Below are 20,701 nucleotides of genomic sequence, written 5' to 3'. Positions count from 1 at the left end.
TATATTTCTTGAATTTCTTGTACTATGTCTTCAGTCTGTTTTCTGTCAATCCGAATTTTTCATTTTCCTTAGGAAGTGGAAATTCATTTTACTATGTACATTTTTTTCTAAGTACCTTATTCAAATTAAATATACTGTATCCATTTAGCACACTATTGTTTGGAAACAATTGATATTTCTAGTATTAATTTTAAGTGAAAAGACTACTTTCAGAAAAGTATAGGCAATGGTATGGAGGAATTTTTTCACTAAATAATTTAGAGAATCTGGAAATTTAGTAGGAATGAAATGGATAGGCTTTAGCTACTTTCTGTTAAAATTAACCACATGTCTTTGGCAACTCCTCAAAAATTATGTTGGAAAGAGATTTAGGGGGTCATTAATGACTTTATTCTGAAAGGATGATTCACCAAAGCTGAATCAGACATTTTCCAGCAACTGCTGCGATAGTACTATTCCTGTAGAGTGATAAATTGTTGTAGAGACAGCTGTTGGATGCATGAATATCCATTTTTGTGTATGTGTTAGTTTCCCATTGCTGCTATAAAAATTACTACAAACATAGGTGCTTAAAACAACAAAAAATGTATTACCTTACAGTTTTTTAGGTGTCTGATATGGGTGTTACTGGTCTAAATCAAAGTGTTGGCAAGAGTGCATATCTTTCTGGTGGCTCAAGACAAGAATCCATTTCTTTGTCTTTTCCAGCTTGTATATGCTGCCTGCATTACTTTGCTCATAGCCCCTTTCATCCATCCTCAAAACCAACAACATTGTATCTCTCTCACTTGTTAAAAAAAGATTCTATGTATTTTTATGTCTATATTTTGACAAGAGAGAGCCAAAAGACCACAAGCAGGGGAAGTGGCAGAGAGAAAGGGAGAAACGGAGCCTGAAGTGGGGCTCGATCCCAGGACCCCAGGATCATGACCTGATCTGAAGGTCAACTGAGCCATCCAGGCACCCAACATTGTATCTCTTAAACCAATTCTTCCATATTCGTAATTCCCTCTGACCATAGCCAGTAAAAGTTTGTCTCACCCAGATGATCCAGGATAATCTTCCCTTCACAAGATCCTCTACTTAATTACATCTATTAATGCTCTTTTGCCATGTAAGATACATATTTACAGATCTGGGGAATTAGGATGTCTGGGTGGATGGCCATTATACTTCCCTACCACAGACTGTCTGCTTGGGAGAAAATTATCCAGTCTAGCAGTACCACTGGTGGCCAAAGGAAGACAAATAAAGCCTTTATAACAGGAGTTTAGGGCCCATTGATTAGATGCTTTAACCCCAAAGTATTTAACATTAAGAAAAAGCATTAAGAAAAATACTGCATTGAAAGATATGAACCTTACTGCAGTTAGATCCAAATTATAAAAATGGAAAACCCGAGCAAATGAGTGCAATCTTAAAGGACTTGTATCTAGAATATACAAAGAATTCTTACAACTCAATTATGAAAATGCAAATAACCCAGTTTTAAAGTGGACGAAGATCTGAATAGATGTCTCTCTAAGGAAGAGATGCAAATGGACAATAAGTTTAATACCAGTAGTCATCAGAGAAATGCAAATCAAAATCATAATGAGATACTACTTCATACCCACTAGAATCAAAAAGACATGGCGTGCCTTGGTGGATCAGTCAGATGGGGTGCCTGGGTGGTTTGGTTAGTAGAGCATCAGACTCTTGATTTCAGCTCAGGTCATGATCAGGGTGGTGAGACGGAGCCCTGCTCAGGCTCTACACTCAGCGGAGTTGCTTATGATTCTCTCTCTCCCTCTCCTTCTGCCCTTTCCCTGGCTCATGCACACGTGTGCATGTGTGTGCTATCTCTAAACAAACAAACAAATAACTAAAATCTTTTTTAACAAGTCAGATAACAAGTGTTGGGAGGATGTGGAAAAACTGGAATGCTGATAGATTGTTGGTGGGAATGAAAATGGTACAGCCACTTTGGAAAATACAGAGCTACCATATGAATTAGCAGTTCTACTCCCAGAGAAATGAAAATTTATGTCCACGCAAACATTTGTATATGATTGCAGCAATTTTACTCTGAAGAACCCAAAGGTGGAAACAACCCAAATGTCGATCAACAGATAAATGGATAATCAAAATGTGATATATCATACAATGGGATGTAATTCATCCATAGAAAGGAATGAAGTTCTGATACTTTCTATAACTTGAATGAACCTTGAAAACATGCTAAATGAAAGAACCTGGTAACAAAACTCCACATATTATTCCATTTATATGAAAGTCCAGAATAAGGAAGTCTACAAAGTTATTGATTAGGGCTCAGGCCTCTGTCTCTACAGGACAATTAATTGTTGATTAGGGCTTAGCACAGGAGGGATAGTGGAATAGGGTGATAGTTAAAGCGTATGGATTTTGTGGGGTGATGAAAGTGTTCTAAAATTGACACTTTTGTGGGGGTGGCTCAGCTGGTTAAGCATAAGCCTTTGGCTCAGGTCATGACCCCAGAGTCCTGGGATGGAGCCCAGCAGGGACCCTGCTTCTCCCTCTGCCCCTCCCAGCCCAACCCACCCCCGCTTGTGTGTGCTCTCTCTCAAACAAATAAAATCTTTTTAAAAAATGAAATTGACTATGATGATGGATATACTACCCTGAATACACTAAAAGCCAATGAATTGTACACTTTAAATGAGTGAAATGTATGGTATGTGAATTATATCTCATTAAAGCTTTTTTAAAAGGAATATAACAAATTATTCTTGTCATTTTTTAAAAAAATGAATCCAATCCTGAAGAAGAAGAAGAAGAAGAAGAATCATCATCCAAAAGAATGGCAGACCCAACCTTGCAATCTATCCTCTACCTATTTGGGAAGTAATTTTCCAATAAGTTGGAAATGGCAAAAACTCACAGCTCTCAGGCTTAGGTGTTGTAAAGAGGAAGTGTGTGATTTTAATAAGGCATTGGTTAAATACTCTCTTTAGAACTGACACTAATTGCAATTTTGCAGTCTCTACTCATTTGCAGTTCTATAATATGTACCATGAAAACAATGTACTCGTGAAACTCTTCCCATGTCACTTTAACCCACTGAGCCACCCAGGCACCCCCATGTCACTTTAAAAACATTTGCTCCTAAATGTATATTCTTTTCAACTTAAATGTTATTTTATTCAATCATTAAATCTCAACAGTTTTAAATGGTAACCTAAGTGACAATTTGCTCTTGTATTCCTCCTGTGCAACAACACAGAGCTCTACCTGAATACACACACAAAAACCACCTGAAAATACAAGTCATTGTTCTATGTTACAGAACACATTTTACACAACTTACTCGGTACATTTAGGAGAATTCCGTAGAAAATAAAAGATTCGGTGAGAACACATGGTGGCGCTGCAGGTTAAATGATAGAAAACAGAATTGCCTGTGCAGCTCCAGTATCCAGGCAAACAATTCACACTGCCTGGAAGCTAAGAATGGTTTTTTTAGCCACAGCAGAAGTGAATCTGAAATCTCTTTAAAACTCTATTTAGTGGCATAGTCTTGATATCTGGACTGCAGTACCAGGCTACCAGGATCCCAGGCATCCAGGAAGCTTCTCTGAACCAAATTTTCGTGAAGAGCAATGGAGATTGTATGGTTGCATTTTCTGAGACAAAGGCAAGTCCTTGTTTTCTTTGTTTTGCTGAGTATGTCTCGGGTGGGTGCCGAGTTAGAGCCCTATTCAGTAGCGGAAGAAATGGAGAGAGGGTCCTTTGTGGCAAATCTAGGAAAAGATCTGGGGTTAGGATTGACAGAGCTGTCCACCCGCGGAGCTCGGATCATTTCTCAAGGCAACAAAGAGTATTTGCAGCTCAAGGTTCAGACTGGGGATTTGCTCATAAATGAGAAACTAGATCGAGAGGAGCTATGCGGTCCAACTGAGCCTTGCTTACTGTATTTCCAACTGTTAATGGAAAAACCCTTAGAGATATTTCAGGCTGAACTGAGGGTGGAAGACATAAATGACCATTCTCCTGTGTTCATTGAAAGAGAAATGATTCTAAAAATACCGGAAAACAGTCCTTTGGGAATTACATTCCCTCTGAGTAATGCTCTGGACTTGGATGTAGGAAGCAACAGTGTTCAAAACTATAAAATCAGCTCCAACTCCCATTTTGAGGTTCTAACCCGCAAACGCAGTGATGGCAGAATGTACCCTGAGCTGGTGTTGAAAGAAGAGCTGGACAGGGAGGAAGAGCCTGAAATCGTATTAACCTTGACAGCGCTGGATGGTGGCTCTCCACCTCGGTATGGGACAGCACAGGTGCACGTAGAAGTGGTGGACAGCAACGATAACGCCCCTGAGTTTGGGCAGCCCATCTACAAGGTGCATATTCCTGAGAACAGTCCTGTAGGCACCCTGGTTGTCACTGTTTCTGCCAGCGATTTAGACAGCGGAGTCTATGGAAAAATATCCTACACACTCTTCCAGCCTTCAGAAGATATTAGCAAAACTTTGGAAGTAAATCCTGTAACAGGAGAAATTCGACTGAAAAAACAAGTAGATTTTGAAACAGTTCTATCTTATGAAGTAGACATCAAGGCCACTGATGGGGGAGGTCTTTCAGGAAAATGCACTCTTCTCCTCCAGGTGGTGGATGTGAATGATAATCCTCCAGAAGTGATCCTGTCTGCACTTACGAGCCCCATCCCAGAGAACTCACCTGAGATTGTAGTTGCTGTTTTCAGTGTTTCAGATCCTGACTCTGGGGACAACGGAAAGACCATTTCCTCCATCCAGGATGACCTTCCTTTTCTCCTAAAACCTTCAGTCAAGAATTTTTACACCTTGGTAACAGAGAGAGCACTAGACCGAGAAGAAAGAGCCGAGTACAACATCACCATCACCGTCACCGACCTGGGGACCCCCAGGCTGAAAACCCAGCACAACCTAACGGTGACGGTGTCCGACGTCAACGACAACGCCCCGGCCTTCAGCCAGACGACCTACACCCTGCGCGTCCGCGAGAACAACAGCCCCGCCCTGCACATCGGCAGCGTGAGCGCCACCGACAGAGACGCGGGCGCCAACGCCCAGGTCACCTACTCGCTGCTGCCGCCCCACGACCCGCAGCTGCCGCTGGGCTCGCTGGTGTCCATCAACGCGGACAACGGGCAGCTGTTCGCGCTCAGGTCGCTGGATTTCGAGGCGCTGCAGGCGTTCGAGTTCCGCGTGCGCGCGGCCGACCGCGGCTCGCCGGCGCTCAGCAGCCAGGCGCTGGTGCGCGTGCTGGTGGCGGACGCCAACGACAACGCGCCGTTCGTGCTGTACCCGCTGCAGAACGGCTCGGCGCCCTGCACCGAGCTGGTGCCCCGGGCGGCCGAGGCGGGCTACCTGGTGGCCAAGGTGGTGGCGGTGGACGGCGACTCGGGCCAGAACGCCTGGCTGTCGTACCAGCTGCTCAAGGCCACGGAGCCCGGGCTGTTCGGCGTGTGGGCGCACAACGGCGAGGTGCGCACGGCGCGGCCGCTGAGCGAGCGCGACGCCGTCAAGCACAGGCTGCTGGTGCTGGTCCGGGACCACGGCGAGCCGCCGCTGTCGGCCAGCGTCACGCTGCACGTGCTGCTGGTGGACGGCTTCTCGCAGCCCTACCTGCCGCTGCCCGACGCGGCGGCGGCCGAGGCCCGCGCCGACCCGCTCACCGTCTACCTGGTGGTGGCCTTGGCGTCCGTGTCGTCGCTCTTCCTGTTCTCGGTGCTGGTGTTCGTGGCGGTGCGGCTGTGCAGGAGGAGCCGGGCGGCGTCGGGGGGCGGCTGCTCGGTGCCCGAGGGTCCGTTTCCGGGCCACCTGGTGGACGTCAGCGGCGCGGGGACCCTGTCCCACAGCTACCAGTATGAGGTGTGTCTGAGGGGAGGATCTGGGACCGGCGAGTTCAAGTTCCTCAAGCCCATTATCCCTAATCTGCAGTTTCAGAGCACAGGAAGGGAAGTGGAAGAAGATTCCTCCTTCCGAAATAGTTTTGGGATATAATTATTGCTGAGAGCCTAGTTAATACGCACATTAACTTCTAATATTTTTTCTTGATTAACTAAATCGGTTATGCTCACCGCCACCAATAAGGCGGTGTTTAATTTTCTCTATTTGGCTCATCTTCAACTTCCAGTTTTATGCCTACCTTCACAAATTTCCTTTCCTTCATATTTTAGCCATTGAAATATTTTTCAGTGGAATCCCAATAAGTGAAATAGGCTCTACCTTCAAAAATGGCATCATTAACATTTTTCCACTTTATAAATATCTTTATTGACTTCGTACTTGTTTTTCATTTTAGTTTTCCTAGAACTTTAGTTATTAAAATAATCTTCCTGTGATCTATGTATTATTTGGTATTCTCTTTTCCTTTAAAACTTTTTTTTTTTTTGGTTTATCGACCTCAGTTTTTATTACAGCAAATTTTAAGACGTATATTATTTTTTTAAGTTCTATTTTCCCTGTATTGGTACCTGCATATTTAAAATATTTCTGTTGTGTGATATGATACATACACCTCTAATAAGTCTTTCCTAAAATAAGAAGAATCACCTCTGTAAGATAATGAGTGTGTGTATATGTTTAAGTTTGGAGACAAAAAAGTGAAGTTTAGGTGTTCCATAGCATCGTGTAGAAATATTTAATATTTTTGTATTTTTAAATTCTGGAGGAAAAATATCAGTGATCCCTGTTAAGTTTTTAATGGCTAACAACAGAGTCCCATTCAGTTGGGAAAAAAAAAAACAATAAGTCATCAGAGTTTTGTATGGCATGGCTTTTATGTTCAGCAATTAGAGATTTTGGCAGTATTTAACCCTTTCCCTGTACAATATCCCTTAATAAGCTGTATCCCTAGCTTATTATGGGAAAAATAGAGCTTCTTTCTAGATATTAGGCCTTTGAATAAAATTCTCTATGAGGCAGATGTTACCATGCTGTTCTTTCAGTAGTGTTCAGATAGGTGTTAGGGTGGTTTCTTTTTCTCCTCCCTTATATTTGGCACAAAGAAATTAGATCCCACCAGATTTTAATTAAGAGGGACCTTAAAATAAAGATCAGTCCTTCTTTAATTCTGTAAGTAATTTTAAAGCTAATACCAGAAAAACAAAGACATATAAAAGAAAGGAAACAGAAATTGCTAAGAATGAGTGAAATAAGAGTTTTCAAATAGTTAGGATTTAAGGCACTGAAAGTTGTTTCATAGCCTACTAAATAGAGTTTATTTACCCATGTCTTAATATAGCAAACACTGGGTGTCTGATTTGCAAACCTAAGATGACTAAGACATAGTTTCCTTCCTTACATAAGGACAGATTGGCCTGAAGAAGGAGCAGATTGAAATGAAAAAGGAAGCAATAATATTCACAGGGCAAATTATACAAGTTTTTATGGGAGCACAGAGGAGGGACAGTCTAAATTCTTCTTATGAATGAATCTATTTAGGCAATGTAATTAGATTTTGAAAAAAATTGTTGAAGAATTGTGAAACAAGTTTCTTTTGTCAGTTTTGGTCAATGTTTTTGGAACAGTAAAATCTGTTGTTTTATGCCATATGCTTTTAGAAAAGTAAAATCTGTTATTCTGGTGGTTCTAGACATCACCACTATTTTCCCTTTGGCTCATGACATTGCATGGGAATAGTGTCAGGAGTGAAAGACCTGCTACAGAGCTAAAGTTTAAATGACGAGGTGGACAGTTAGCAGCTAGAAACATTTTCCAAGTGTTGAGTTTTTAACTTTTCCTATGAAGCAGCGAAAAATCTCAACAATGTGAATAGTACTCTATCTCAACATTGTTTTCTAAAAAACTAACAAAAAGAGAAGAAAAACAAAATATTTAAATGAGTCACTAAAGAAAAAAATTCCAAATATACACATACACATTGGGTATAGCTGTTTGAGTCTGTTGGAGACCACGCGGTGGCGCTGCAGGCTAAAGAGAAAAAAGACAAAAAACAAAAAACACACCCACCCTGAACTGGGAATGCTGCAGAAGTCATTAACAGAAAAGGAAGATCAGGCCAGATAAGCTGGGAGAAAACCTGTAGTGGCCCTAGACTGGGAAAGGAAAAAAACCCAGACCCCTGCATGGCGTAGGTCTGGGGGTTGCTACTGCTGGTTCTTTATGCTGGCAGCATGACTGTGAACAACATTGACAAAAGAGGTGTTCTGAAGAAACAATGGAGGCTGGAACGTTGTGCTGCCCAAGACAAAGGCAAGTCCTATTTCTTTTTCTGTTTTGGGGAGTATCCTTGGCAGGTTCTGGGTTTGGACGATATACGGTAACAGAGGAAACAGAGAGAGGATCATTTGTTGTCAATCTGGCAAAAGATCTGGGGCTAGGGGACCAGGAGTTGGTTGCAAGGGGAGCCCGGGTGGTCTCTGATGACAACAAACAACACCTGCTCCTGGATTCTCAGACTGGAGATTTGCTTACGAATGAGAAACTGGACCGAGAGAAGCTGTGTGGCTTCACGGAGCCCTGTATGCTGTATTTCCAAATTTTAATGGATAAGCCCTTTCAGATTTACCGGGCTGAACTGAGGGTCAGGGACATAAATGATCATTCACCAATGTTTCGGGACCAAGAGACAGTCTTAAAAATATTAGAAAGTACAGCTGAAGGGACAGCATTTCGACTAGAAAGAGCAGAGGATGCAGATGGAGGACTTAACGGTATCCAAAGCTACACCATCAACCCGAACCCTTTTTTCCATATTAAAATTAGTGACAGTGATGAAGGCATGATATATCCAGAGCTAGTGTTGGATAAGGCACTGGATCGGGAGAAGCAGCATGAGCTCAGTTTAACACTCACAGCACTGGATGGTGGGACTCCACCCAGGTCTGGGACCACAACAATACGAATTGTGATCCTGGACATCAATGATAATGCCCCCCAGTTTTCTCAGACAATCTATGAGACCCAGACCCCAGAGAACAGCCCAGTAGGATCTCTTATTGCCAAAGTCTCTGCAGGAGATATAGATTCTGGAGTCAATGCAGACATATCCTATTCACTTTTTGATGCTTCCGAAGATATACGAACAACCTTTCAAGTCAATCCTTTTTCTGGGGAAATTGTTCTCATAGTGTTGCTTGATTATGAGCTAATAAAGTCTTACAAAATAAATATACAGGCAATGGATGGAGGGGGCCTTACTGCAACATGTACAGTTTTGGTAGAGGTATTAGACGTCAATGACAATCCTCCTGAACTCATCATATCATCACTTTCCAACTATGTTGCTGAGAACTCTCCTGAGACGGTACTCGCTGTTTTTAGAATTAAAGACAGAGATTCTGGAGAAAATGGAAAGATGCTTTGCTACATTCAAGATAATCTGCCATTCCTTCTAAAACCCTCTGTGGAAAATTTCTACATCCTAATGACAGAAGGAGGGCTGGACAGAGAGAGCCAGGCCGAGTACAACATCACCATCACCGTCACCGACCTGGGGACCCCCAGGCTGAAAACCCAGCACAACCTAACGGTGACGGTGTCCGACGTCAACGACAACGCCCCGGCCTTCAGCCAGACGACCTACACCCTGCGCGTCCGCGAGAACAACAGCCCCGCCCTGCACATCGGCAGCGTGAGCGCCACCGACAGAGACGCGGGCGCCAACGCCCAGGTCACCTACTCGCTGCTGCCGCCCCACGACCCGCAGCTGCCGCTGGGCTCGCTGGTGTCCATCAACGCGGACAACGGGCAGCTGTTCGCGCTCAGGTCGCTGGATTTCGAGGCGCTGCAGGCGTTCGAGTTCCGCGTGCGCGCGGCCGACCGCGGCTCGCCGGCGCTCAGCAGCCAGGCGCTGGTGCGCGTGCTGGTGGCGGACGCCAACGACAACGCGCCGTTCGTGCTGTACCCGCTGCAGAACGGCTCGGCGCCCTGCACCGAGCTGGTGCCCCGGGCGGCCGAGGCGGGCTACCTGGTGGCCAAGGTGGTGGCGGTGGACGGCGACTCGGGCCAGAACGCCTGGCTGTCGTACCAGCTGCTCAAGGCCACGGAGCCCGGGCTGTTCGGCGTGTGGGCGCACAACGGCGAGGTGCGCACGGCGCGGCCGCTGAGCGAGCGCGACGCCGTCAAGCACAGGCTGCTGGTGCTGGTCCGGGACCACGGCGAGCCGCCGCTGTCGGCCAGCGTCACGCTGCACGTGCTGCTGGTGGACGGCTTCTCGCAGCCCTACCTGCCGCTGCCCGACGCGGCGGCGGCCGAGGCCCGCGCCGACCCGCTCACCGTCTACCTGGTGGTGGCCTTGGCGTCCGTGTCGTCGCTCTTCCTGTTCTCGGTGCTGGTGTTCGTGGCGGTGCGGCTGTGCAGGAGGAGCCGGGCGGCGTCGGGGGGCGGCTGCTCGGTGCCCGAGGGTCCGTTTCCGGGCCACCTGGTGGACGTCAGCGGCGCGGGGACCCTGTCCCACAGCTACCAGTATGAGGTGTGTCTGAGGGAAGGGTCTGGGACTGGCGAGTTCAAGTTCCTCAAACCCATTATCCCCAATATCCAGGCACAGAGCTCTGGGAGGAATAGTGAAGAAAACCCCACCTTTCGAAATAGCTTTGGATTTAATTTTCAGTAAAAATTCTTTTTATATTTTCGTTTACTTTTAAGTGTTGTACTATAATAACCCTATTAGTGTAGTTTCAAAACTCCTGGTTATTGTGCCTGTTCAAGACTAATTTTAAGTGCTATCTATCTGTTTTACAATGTTATTTCATCCTTCTTCCCCTTAATCAATAGCTAGCTTTAATTAGCATCCTTTTCTAAATAATAGTTTTAAGGTTTAATTATTTCAAAATGTGCAAGGATTTAGTTATTATTTCTTAGCTAGAGAACAAGTTTTTACTTTTCTCCTAGTGTATTTCATAGACTAACCTCTTGATCCTAATCACCTTGTACTTCCTTCATGTAAGAAGACATACCTTCACTTCTGACCTTATCTAACATTCTATTTAATTTAAGAACCATGTCATCTAGCATTTAAAAAGAAATATTTCTCTATTATTCTGCTCATGACACAGTGAGGTCATTTTGTGAGTGATATTGAGCTCATAAGATATCTTGTAGTCATATTATTATTTCATTTTCCTTAAACACACTACTCTTACAGTTTTCTAGTGTTCACTTTTGCTGACACATGTAAAAATAAGTCATGTCTTACAATTCCAAGGAAATGTAATAATCTGCATGAAAATGAAAATAAAAACATTTTGAAAAATTTTGTGAGAATATTGGTGGATTGTTGGAAAGCTAATCACTTTTCATTTCATTCTGTAAATTTATTTTAGTTGTTAAGAAAATGTAAAATCAGGGGCGCCTGAGGGGCTCAGTCATTAAACGTCTGCCTCTAGCTCAGGTCATGATCCCAGGGTTTGGGGATGGAGCGCTGAATTATGCTCCCTGCTCTAGCAGAGTCTGCTTCTTCCTCTCCTACTCCCCCTGCTTGTGTTCCTTCTCTTGCTGTCTCTTTCTGTCAAAGAAATAAAATATTTTTAAAAAAGAAAATTTAAAATCAAGATGAACTAAAAGCCATGAAGAAAAACAATAAATTCTTCAGTCTCCATGCCCCTCCTACAGAGTAGTTTATCTAGAATTGCTCTCAGTATTTCTAAGTAATATTTTTATACCAGTGTATCGTAATATTGACTTTTATACTTAAATCACTTATTCCTGTGATAAAAAAGGATTTCGATTTCTTAATTTCCAACTAACACACATCGGAACATTCTATGTGCCTTCTCTCCTAGTCTCCCAATAGAGATGTGATTTTATTTAAGTTAAACTAGTAGTTTTTGTCTATATTACCAAGATTACTTCAAAATACACATTAGTTTAATATGATTACATTTGCTCTCTTGGAAAACTCCATTCTGAGTGTTGATCATTGTTTTCACTTACATCATTTTCTTTTTACTATTATTGATTTTTCATACTATCTCTCATTTGAATGAGAGGTATTTCTTTTAAATATTAAAAAAGTCATATACATATAAATTTATTTCAGATCTTCACCCAGATCCTTTTGTATGTCTGATTCATTGGCACTGGTTGTTCTTTTTTTTTTTTTTTAGTTTTGTTTAAATTCCAGTTCGTTAACATACAATGTAATATTAGTTTCAGGTGAACAATTTAGTGATTCAGCACTTCCATACAATGCCCAGTGCTCATAGAAGTAAGTGCCCTCCTTAATCCCCATCACCCATTTCACCATCCCCCAACCCACCTCCCCTCTGGCAACCATCATTGTGTTCTCTATAGAGTTCGTGGGGCACCTGGGTGGCTCAGTTGGTTAAGCATCTAACTCTAGGTTTTGGCTCAGGTCATCATCTCAGTGTCATGATCTCAGGGTCCTGAGATCCTGCCTTAATTCAGACTCCCCGGTCAGAGTCTCCTTGGGATTCCTTCTCTTCCTTTCTCTCTGCACCCCATCCCTTGAGCTTTCTCGATAAAATAAATAAGGAAATCTTTTAAAAAACAGTTTGTTTCTTCGTTTTCCTCTATTTTTTCCCTTTATGATCATTTGTTTTGTTTCTTAAATTCCACATATGAGTAAGACCATATGGTATTTGTCTTCCTCTGACTGACTTGCTTAGCATAATACTCTTTGTATTATGTACACTCTTTGAGGTTGTATTATGTATACTCTTTGAGGCCGCAAAAGGCAAGATTTCATTCTTTTATTTATTTATTTAATTTTTTTTTAAGATTTTATTTAATTTGACAGACAGAGATTACAGGTAGGCAGAGAGGCAGGCAGAGAGAGAGGAAGGGAAGCAGGCTCATGGCTGAGCAGAGAGCCCGATGCGGGACTCGATCCCAGGACCCTGGGATCATGACCTGAGCTGAAGGCAGAGGCTTTAACCCACTGAGCCACCCAGGTGCCCCAAGATTTCATTCTTTTTATGGCTGAGTAATATTTCACTCTCTTTCCCTCTTTATATATATATAGATAGATAGATAGATATAGATAAAGTAAGATAGAATAGATGTATATATAGATATCTATATCTATCTAACTATATAAGTATGTATACCACATCTTACTTTATCTATTCATCAGTTGATGGACATTTGGGTTCTTTCCATAATTTGTCTGTGGTTGATAATGCTGTTATAAACAGCAGGGTGCATGTATCCCTTCAAATTAGTATTTTTGTATTCTTTGGGTAAATACCTAGTAGTGCAATTGCTAGATCATAAGGTAGTTCTTTTTTAACTTTTTGAGGAATTTCCATACTGTTTTCCAGAGTGGCTGCACCAGCTTGCATTCCCGCCAACAGTGTTGTTGCATTCCCACCAACAAAGGGTTTCCTTTTCCTGAATCCTTGCCAACACCTGTTATTTCTTGTGTTGTTAATTTTAGCCATTCTGACAGGTGTGAGGTGATATGTCATTGTAGTGTTGATTTGTATTTTCCTGATGATGAGTGGTGTTGAGCATCTTTTCAATGTGTATATTGGCCATCTCTATGTCTTCTATGGAAAAATGTCAATTGTCTTCTGCCCATTTTTAAGCTGGATTATTTGTTTTGGGTGTTGAGTTGTATACTTTTTAAAAAGATTTATTTGACAGAGAGAGACAGTGAGAGAGGGGACACAAGCAGGGGAAGTGGGAGAGGGAGAAGCAGGCTTCCTGCTGAGCAGGGAGCCCCATGCGGGGCTCGAATCCAGGACCCCAGGATCATGACCTGAGCTGAAGGCAGATGCTTAATGACTGAGCCACCAAGGCATGCCTGTGTACTTAAAAAATATATATATTTTGGATACTAACTCATTTATTTATTTATGAGAGAGAGAGAGAGCCAGTGAGAGCACGAGGGGGAAAGGGTCAGAGGGAGTGGGAGAAGCAGACTCTCTCCTGGGCAGGGAGCCCAAGAAATGACAGATGCAGATGCAGGGCTCAATTCCAGGACCCTGGGATCATGACCTGAGCTGAAGGCGACTCTTAACCAAATGAGCCACCCAGCTACTCGTTGGATACTAAGTCTTTATCAGATATGTCATTTGCAAATAACTTCTCCCATCCCATAAGGTTGCCTTTTAGTTTCATTGATTGTTTCCAACACTGGTTGTTCTATAGGCTGTCACCCTGGGACTTTTTCCTTTAATACTTTCTTGTGTTGATTTACAAGAATCCAATCTATTCTTTTTGTTAGTTTACTCCCTTATTTAACTGACATCCATCTCTCAATAGTTTCATAAAGATGATTCAGAGGAGGTGAAAATTTTTGAAAACTTGCTTAATACAGGTCTCTTGTTTTTCTTTTCATGTGATTGAGAGTTTGGCTATAAAATTCAAGCTCGAAAATAATTTTCCGTCAGATTTTGAAAGCAGTGTTAGTTTTACCAAGTGCATATAGAGTTGCTGTTCAGAAGACTGATTCCCTTCTGATTCTTTCTTTAAAAAGATTATTTATTTTGAGAGAGACAGACAGAGCACATGAGGGTGGGAAGGAGCAGAGGGAGAGAATCTTCAAACGACTTTCTGCTGAGCACAGCGCTTGAAGCTGGGCTCAGTTTCACAACTTCTGAGATCATGACCTCAGCCAAAACTGAGTCAGAAGCTTAACTGACTGAGCCGCACAGGTCCCCTTCCCTTCTGATTCTTAGCTCTTTTAATGTCACCCCCATTTTTTCATTCTGGAAGTATGAAAATATCTGAGTATCAGTTATTTATCTATCTATCTAGTCTTAAGGGTGTACCCTATTAACATTTAAACTCTCACTTTCAGTTCTGAGAAATTTTCTTGTTATATTTTGATCATAATTTCTCCCTTGAATTTTCTACATTCTCACTTTAACCAGAATTTCATTATTTAAATATTGGATCTCTTGGATTGATACGCTAAAACACTGATTTTTTTTTCCTTTCTTATTTTCTGTCTCTTACTCTACTTTTTGGACAATTCATTTTATCATCGAGCCTTTGTATTAAGTTGTTCTTTTTGACAGACAATATTTATTTTTAAGAGTCCTTTTTGGTTCTCTGAGTGTTTTCCATATTATTCTGTTATAGATATGTAAATGTGTTATCTTCCCTCATCTATAATTAATTTATTTTTTAAAAATACAAAATTAGGGGCGCCTGGGTGGCTCAGTGGGTTAAGCCTCTGCCTTCGGCTCAGGTCATGATCCCAGGGTCCTGGGATCGAGCCCCGCATCAGGCTCTCTGCTCAGCAGGGAGCCTGCTTCCTCCTCTCTCTCTGCCTGCCTCTCTGCCTACTTGTGATCTCTGTCTGTCAAATAAATAAATAAAATATTTAAAAATACAAAATTATACAAAATATAAAATTATACAAAAGAGCATTATTCAATAAAAAACTACTCTTATACCATTATTAAAATGAGAGTGAGTTACATGGAAGTTAAGAAAAAGGTTGGAGGACCTGGGTGGCTCAGTGGGTTAAAGCCTCTGCCTTCGGCTCAGGTCCTGCGATCGATGGAGCCCCACATCAAGACCCACATCCCACATCGGGCTCTCTGCTCAGCAGGGAGCCTGCTTCTCCCCACCCTCTCTCTGCCTACTTGTGATCTCTGTCTGTCAAATAAAAATAAAATCTTTTTTAAAAAGGAACTTATCCAAGGTTATATAGCTAGTAAGGGGCACTTAAGTCCTAATTCTCAATCTTTTTTTTTTCTCATTCTCAATCTTACAATAAGAATACATACTGCATGCGGTTACTGTTAAGTGAGTAAACACATATGTGTCACTTAGTACAATGAGTATCACATAATAATTCCCAATAAGTATTAGCTCTTCTTAGATTTTACTATTCTGGGGATATTAACCAGACATTTTTATTTTTTTAAATCAGACATTTTTAAAGACTTTCTTCTGTTTATTATATCTGTTTCTTCCTGTTCCTTTTTGTTTTGTCTTTTTGGTGATAGAGGTTTGACCTTTCCAGTCATGTTATTGGCATTTCCTCGAATGTCCTGTGGTCCTGGGCAATCTTCTCATATTGAAAAATGGTGAGACACCCTCCTGTCAGCTCTTTGTGAAGACATGAGATGTATTGATGGTAGAAATTCATTCTAATGTAACCATGCTAGGGTAGGACTATTAACTTGGGAGGCCCCCTCCAAATATCAGTGTGTAAGTCTTTATCTGAGCTTTTCATATTCTCCAGGTTGGAATTCTACAGTATCTTCTGTGGTAAGGAAAGTTAGAGAGAAGGTCAGGTGTAAACCTTGTGTCCTACAACCAGAGAGTATCACATGGTAAGGGTAATCTGGAAATCTCATCATTCAGGATGCAAAATTTTGCCTAACTTCCCTCTTTTAAGTTTTGCACCTCAACTTGCATTCAGCTCTGCCTAAGGCCTCCAAAACTAGGGATAGTCCCATTTAATTTCTCCAAGGAACTAACTTCCCATTCTCTGCCTCTGAGATACTTTCCTGTTTGTGTAGGATGATGAGAGGACCAGGGTATTCAACTCTCCCATTGACATACTGTCACCTGATAATTTCTTTTTCAGTTCTTAACTGACACTTGGCTCTTCCAAGTCTTTTTTTAAAAGATTTTTATTTATTTATTTGACAGAGAGAGATCACAAGTAGGCAGAGAGGCAGGCAGAGAGAGAGGAGGAAGCAGGCTCCCCACTGAGCAGGGAGCCCGATGCTGGGCTCAATTCCAGGACCCTGGAACCATGACCTGAGCCAAAGACAGAGGCTTTAATCCACTGAGCCACCCAGGCGCCCCTGCACTTATCATTTTTAAGTGAAAAATGTTGAGATACCTCCTCAATCCGTTTTTGAGAGCATTACTGAGACTTCATATCATTGGTGAGCTTCTAGCATCTATTTCAAACAATTTCCCTCAACCTTGCACTTTGGCTAGGACTCAAACCACCCAAAGCTTAAAAAGTCCCAGCAGTTTTAAAACAAAGCAAAGGCCAAAGACGGGTCTTCAGATTCTGAGACTAAAATCTCCCCCTATAATTATATACCTCTATACCTTTTGAAATAATGATTTCTTCAAAAGCAAGTATATGATCTTAATTGATTAGTCAGTAAAACTAAGTTTTTGTTCTATGATTGGGAAAGAGAATGTCTCTCTTTGGGGGGCTGAAAGAGAAAACAGGTGACCATAGTTGTAGCTGAGTAAATCTCATGAACCTGAGGGAAGGTGGTTTTAGGAGTGCCTGATTTAAATGAAAGTAAACATATTTGTGCTTGTGTACTTATTAAATACTGGGTATCCCGGGTTTCAGCACCAAAATAAATACATACTTTGGGTAAATTATGAGAAACTAGAACTAAATTGTGACTTTATCTAATGTGTTCCACCCCAGTATTTTACTTCATTTTCTCCCAGTTCACAGTTCACTGCTGTGAAGGAAACCTGCAGACATACCTTCTTGCCCTGTAACAACTATCTATTTGTGTTTCATCTCACGGTTTAGCCAATTCATATCCTCTGAGAGGACTCCCAAAGTGACTCATGTATACTTTCCTTTCCAGTGCAACCGAAAGAAGGCCAAGTAGTGATGCAATCTTGTTTCAGGTTTTCAATCTTCTCAGAAAGATTACAAACTCCTGGGGGCCAGGAATCACATCTTGTACTTAAAACAATACTAACAGCACCAGGAACTTTAAAGAATATAAAACAGTTCTTATGGAAGATAGAATATATTTGTGATCACTTAAACACAATGAGTAAAACATTTGTTTCTAAAGGACATTGATATTAATGGCATTAGGTAGCTTTTGTGAAACTGAAAATCTCTATAGAGACGCATGGTGGCGCTGCAGGATAACATCGGCGGTGTAAAAACACTGAACTGGACGGTGTTCTGGACTCGGTTACCCACCCGGTGCGCTCAGAGCGGTGGGAAGACAGAAAGAACACGCCTTCAAGGTGCGAACTACAAGCTACTCAACAGGGTTAAAATCCTTAGGCCTCCTAAGATTCGGTGGACGTTAGCAGAGACATATTTCCCAAAACTGCGAAGAGAAGCTGAAGCGATTCTGCAGGAAGCTTTCCTTAAAGGAGCTATGGAGAACAGAAGGGCAGACATTCTGCAGATAAGGCAAGTCCTGCTTCTTTTTGTTTTGCTAGGAATGTCTCAGGCGGGTTCCGAATCTGGGCGCTTTTCGGTGGCAGAGGAAATGCAGAGCGGCAGCTTTGTAGGCAATTTGGCAAAGGACCTGGGACTAGAAGTGGGTGAGCTGTTCTCAAGGGGAGCTCAGGTGGTCTCTAATGATAACAAAAGGAGTTTGCAGCTGGACATAAACACTGGAGATTTGCTCTTAAGCGAATCACTAGACCGGGAGGAGCTCTGTGGCTCCATGGAGCCCTGTGTGTTGCATTTCCAGGTATTAATGAAAAACCCTTTGCAGTTTTTACGAATTGAGCTCCAGGTCAGGGATATAAATGATCACTCTCCCGCCTTCTTAGAAAAAGAAATGCTCCTAGAAATCCCAGAGAATAGTCCTGTTGGTGCTGTGTTCTTACTAGAAAGTGCGAAGGATTTAGATGTAGGAATCAACGCTCTAAAGAACTACACAATAAGCCCCAACTCTTATTTCCACATTAAAATGAGAGTCAATCCAGACAATAGGAAATATCCAGAGTTGGTTCTGGACAAGGCACTGGATTATGAAGAGCAGTCGGAGCTCAGTTTCATCCTCACTGCTATGGATGGCGGGTCTCCGCCAAGGTCCGGGACTGCCACGGTTCGGGTCGTGGTTGTGGACACTAATGACAACTCCCCTGAGTTTGAGCAGCTATTTTATGAGGTGAAGATTCCAGAGAATAGCCTATTAGGCTCACTCATTGTCACCGTCTCAGCTTCGGATTTAGACTCCGGAAAAAATGGAGAAATATCATATTCTTTTTCCCATGCCTCAGAAGATATTCGCAAGACATTTGAAATTAATCGAAAGTCCGGAGAAGTCATTTTAACTGCATCCATGGATTTTGAAACAATTGAATCATACTCGATAATCATTCAAGCCACAGATGGGGGCGGCCTCTTTGGAAAATCAACAGTCAGAATCCAGGTGATGGATGTGAATGACAATGCTCCTGAAATCGCTGTGTCATCAATTACCAGTCCAGTCCCAGAAAATTTGCCGGAGGCTATGGTTATGGTTTTTAGCATCCGAGACAGAGACTCTGGGGACAATGGGAAGATGATTTGTTCCATCCCAGAAGACCTCCCTTTCATACTAAAATCTTCCATTGAGAATTACTACACACTGGAAACGGAGGGGATGTTGGACAGAGAGAGCCAGGCCGAGTACAAGATCACCATCACCGTCACCGACCTGGGGACCCCCAGGCTGAAAACCCAGCACAACCTAACGGTGACGGTGTCCGACGTCAACGACAACGCCCCGGCCTTCAGCCAGACGACCTACACCCTGCGCGTCCGCGAGAACAACAGCCCCGCCCTGCACATCGGCAGCGTGAGCGCCACCGACAGAGACGCGGGCGCCAACGCCCAGGTCACCTACTCGCTGCTGCCGCCCCACGACCCGCAGCTGCCGCTGGGCTCGCTGGTGTCCATCAACGCGGACAACGGGCAGCTGTTCGCGCTCAGGTCGCTGGATTTCGAGGCGCTGCAGGCGTTCGAGTTCCGCGTGCGCGCGGCCGACCGCGGCTCGCCGGCGCTCAGCAGCCAGGCGCTGGTGCGCGTGCTGGTGGCGGACGCCAACGACAACGCGCCGTTCGTGCTGTACCCGCTGCAGAACGGCTCGGCGCCCTGCACCGAGCTGGTGCCCCGGGCGGCCGAGGCGGGCTACCTGGTGGCCAAGGTGGTGGCGGTGGACGGCGACTCGGGCCAGAACGCCTGGCTGTCGTACCAGCTGCTCAAGGCCACGGAGCCCGGGCTGTTCGGCGTGTGGGCGCACAACGGCGAGGTGCGCACGGCGCGGCCGCTGAGCGAGCGCGACGCCGTCAAGCACAGGCTGCTGGTGCTGGTCCGGGACCACGGCGAGCCGCCGCTGTCGGCCAGCGTCACGCTGCACGTGCTGCTGGTGGACGGCTTCTCGCAGCCCTACCTGCCGCTGCCCGACGCGGCGGCGGCCGAGGCCCGCGCCGACCCGCTCACCGTCTACCTGGTGGTGGCCTTGGCGTCCGTGTCGTCGCTCTTCCTGTTCTCGGTGCTGGTGTTCGTGGCGGTGCGGCTGTGCAGGAGGAGCCGGGCGGCGTCGGGGGGTGGCTGCTCGGTGCCCGAGGGTCCGTTTCCGGGCCACCTGGTGGACGTCAGCGGCGCGGGGACCCTGTCCCACAGCTACCAGTATGAGGTGTGTCTGACGGGAGGATCTGGGAATGGTGAGTTCAAGTTCTTGAAGCCGATTATCCCCAGCCTTCCAGTCCCTGACACTGGTAGAAATATAGAGGGAAACGAGAACTTTAGGAACAGTTTTGGATTCAACATACAATAAAATGATTTATTTAAACTTTGAATCTTTTGTTATTCTTGACAACGTGTGGATACTTTTTTTGCCAATCTGTAATGGATATTAGGCTGTAGTATAGTTGCATGCATTATCACTTCTCAAGCTCTCCTCACAAATCTTTATTAGAAGCCCTAATGAAGTGGAAATATAATCTGTGTGTTGTCTGTTTTTTTTTAATGGTGTATTATAATATAATGTTATATTGTATTATATATAATATAATGTTATAATATAATGTTATATTATAATATATGTTATATTATATATAATATATAATAATGTTATATT

At 43.5% G+C, this 20,701-nt stretch overlaps 2 protein-coding genes across 2 annotated transcripts; both read left to right on the top strand.

Moving 5' to 3' along the window:
- Positions 1–3,620: 3,620 nt before the first annotated feature.
- Positions 3,621–20,398, top strand: LOC308343325 (uncharacterized protein; the record flags this gene model as incomplete). Its single annotated transcript, XM_080804354.1, has 2 exons — positions 3,621–5,999; positions 17,738–20,398. 2 exons carry the CDS (start codon positions 3,621–3,623, stop codon positions 20,396–20,398), a joined length of 5,040 nt encoding a protein of 1,679 aa, XP_080660480.1.
- Positions 8,179–11,212, top strand: LOC308343815 (protocadherin beta-10-like). Its single transcript, XM_080804989.1, has one exon. It carries the CDS (start codon positions 8,188–8,190, stop codon positions 10,582–10,584), a length of 2,397 nt encoding a protein of 798 aa, XP_080661115.1. The 5' UTR covers positions 8,179–8,187; the 3' UTR covers positions 10,585–11,212.
- Positions 20,399–20,701: the final 303 nt, after the last annotated feature.

This window comes from Martes martes (assembly GCF_963455335.1).
Source record: "Martes martes genome assembly, chromosome: 5".
Classification (NCBI taxonomy): domain Eukaryota; kingdom Metazoa; phylum Chordata; class Mammalia; order Carnivora; family Mustelidae; genus Martes; species Martes martes.
This window is presented reverse-complemented; position numbering and strand designations above follow the sequence as displayed.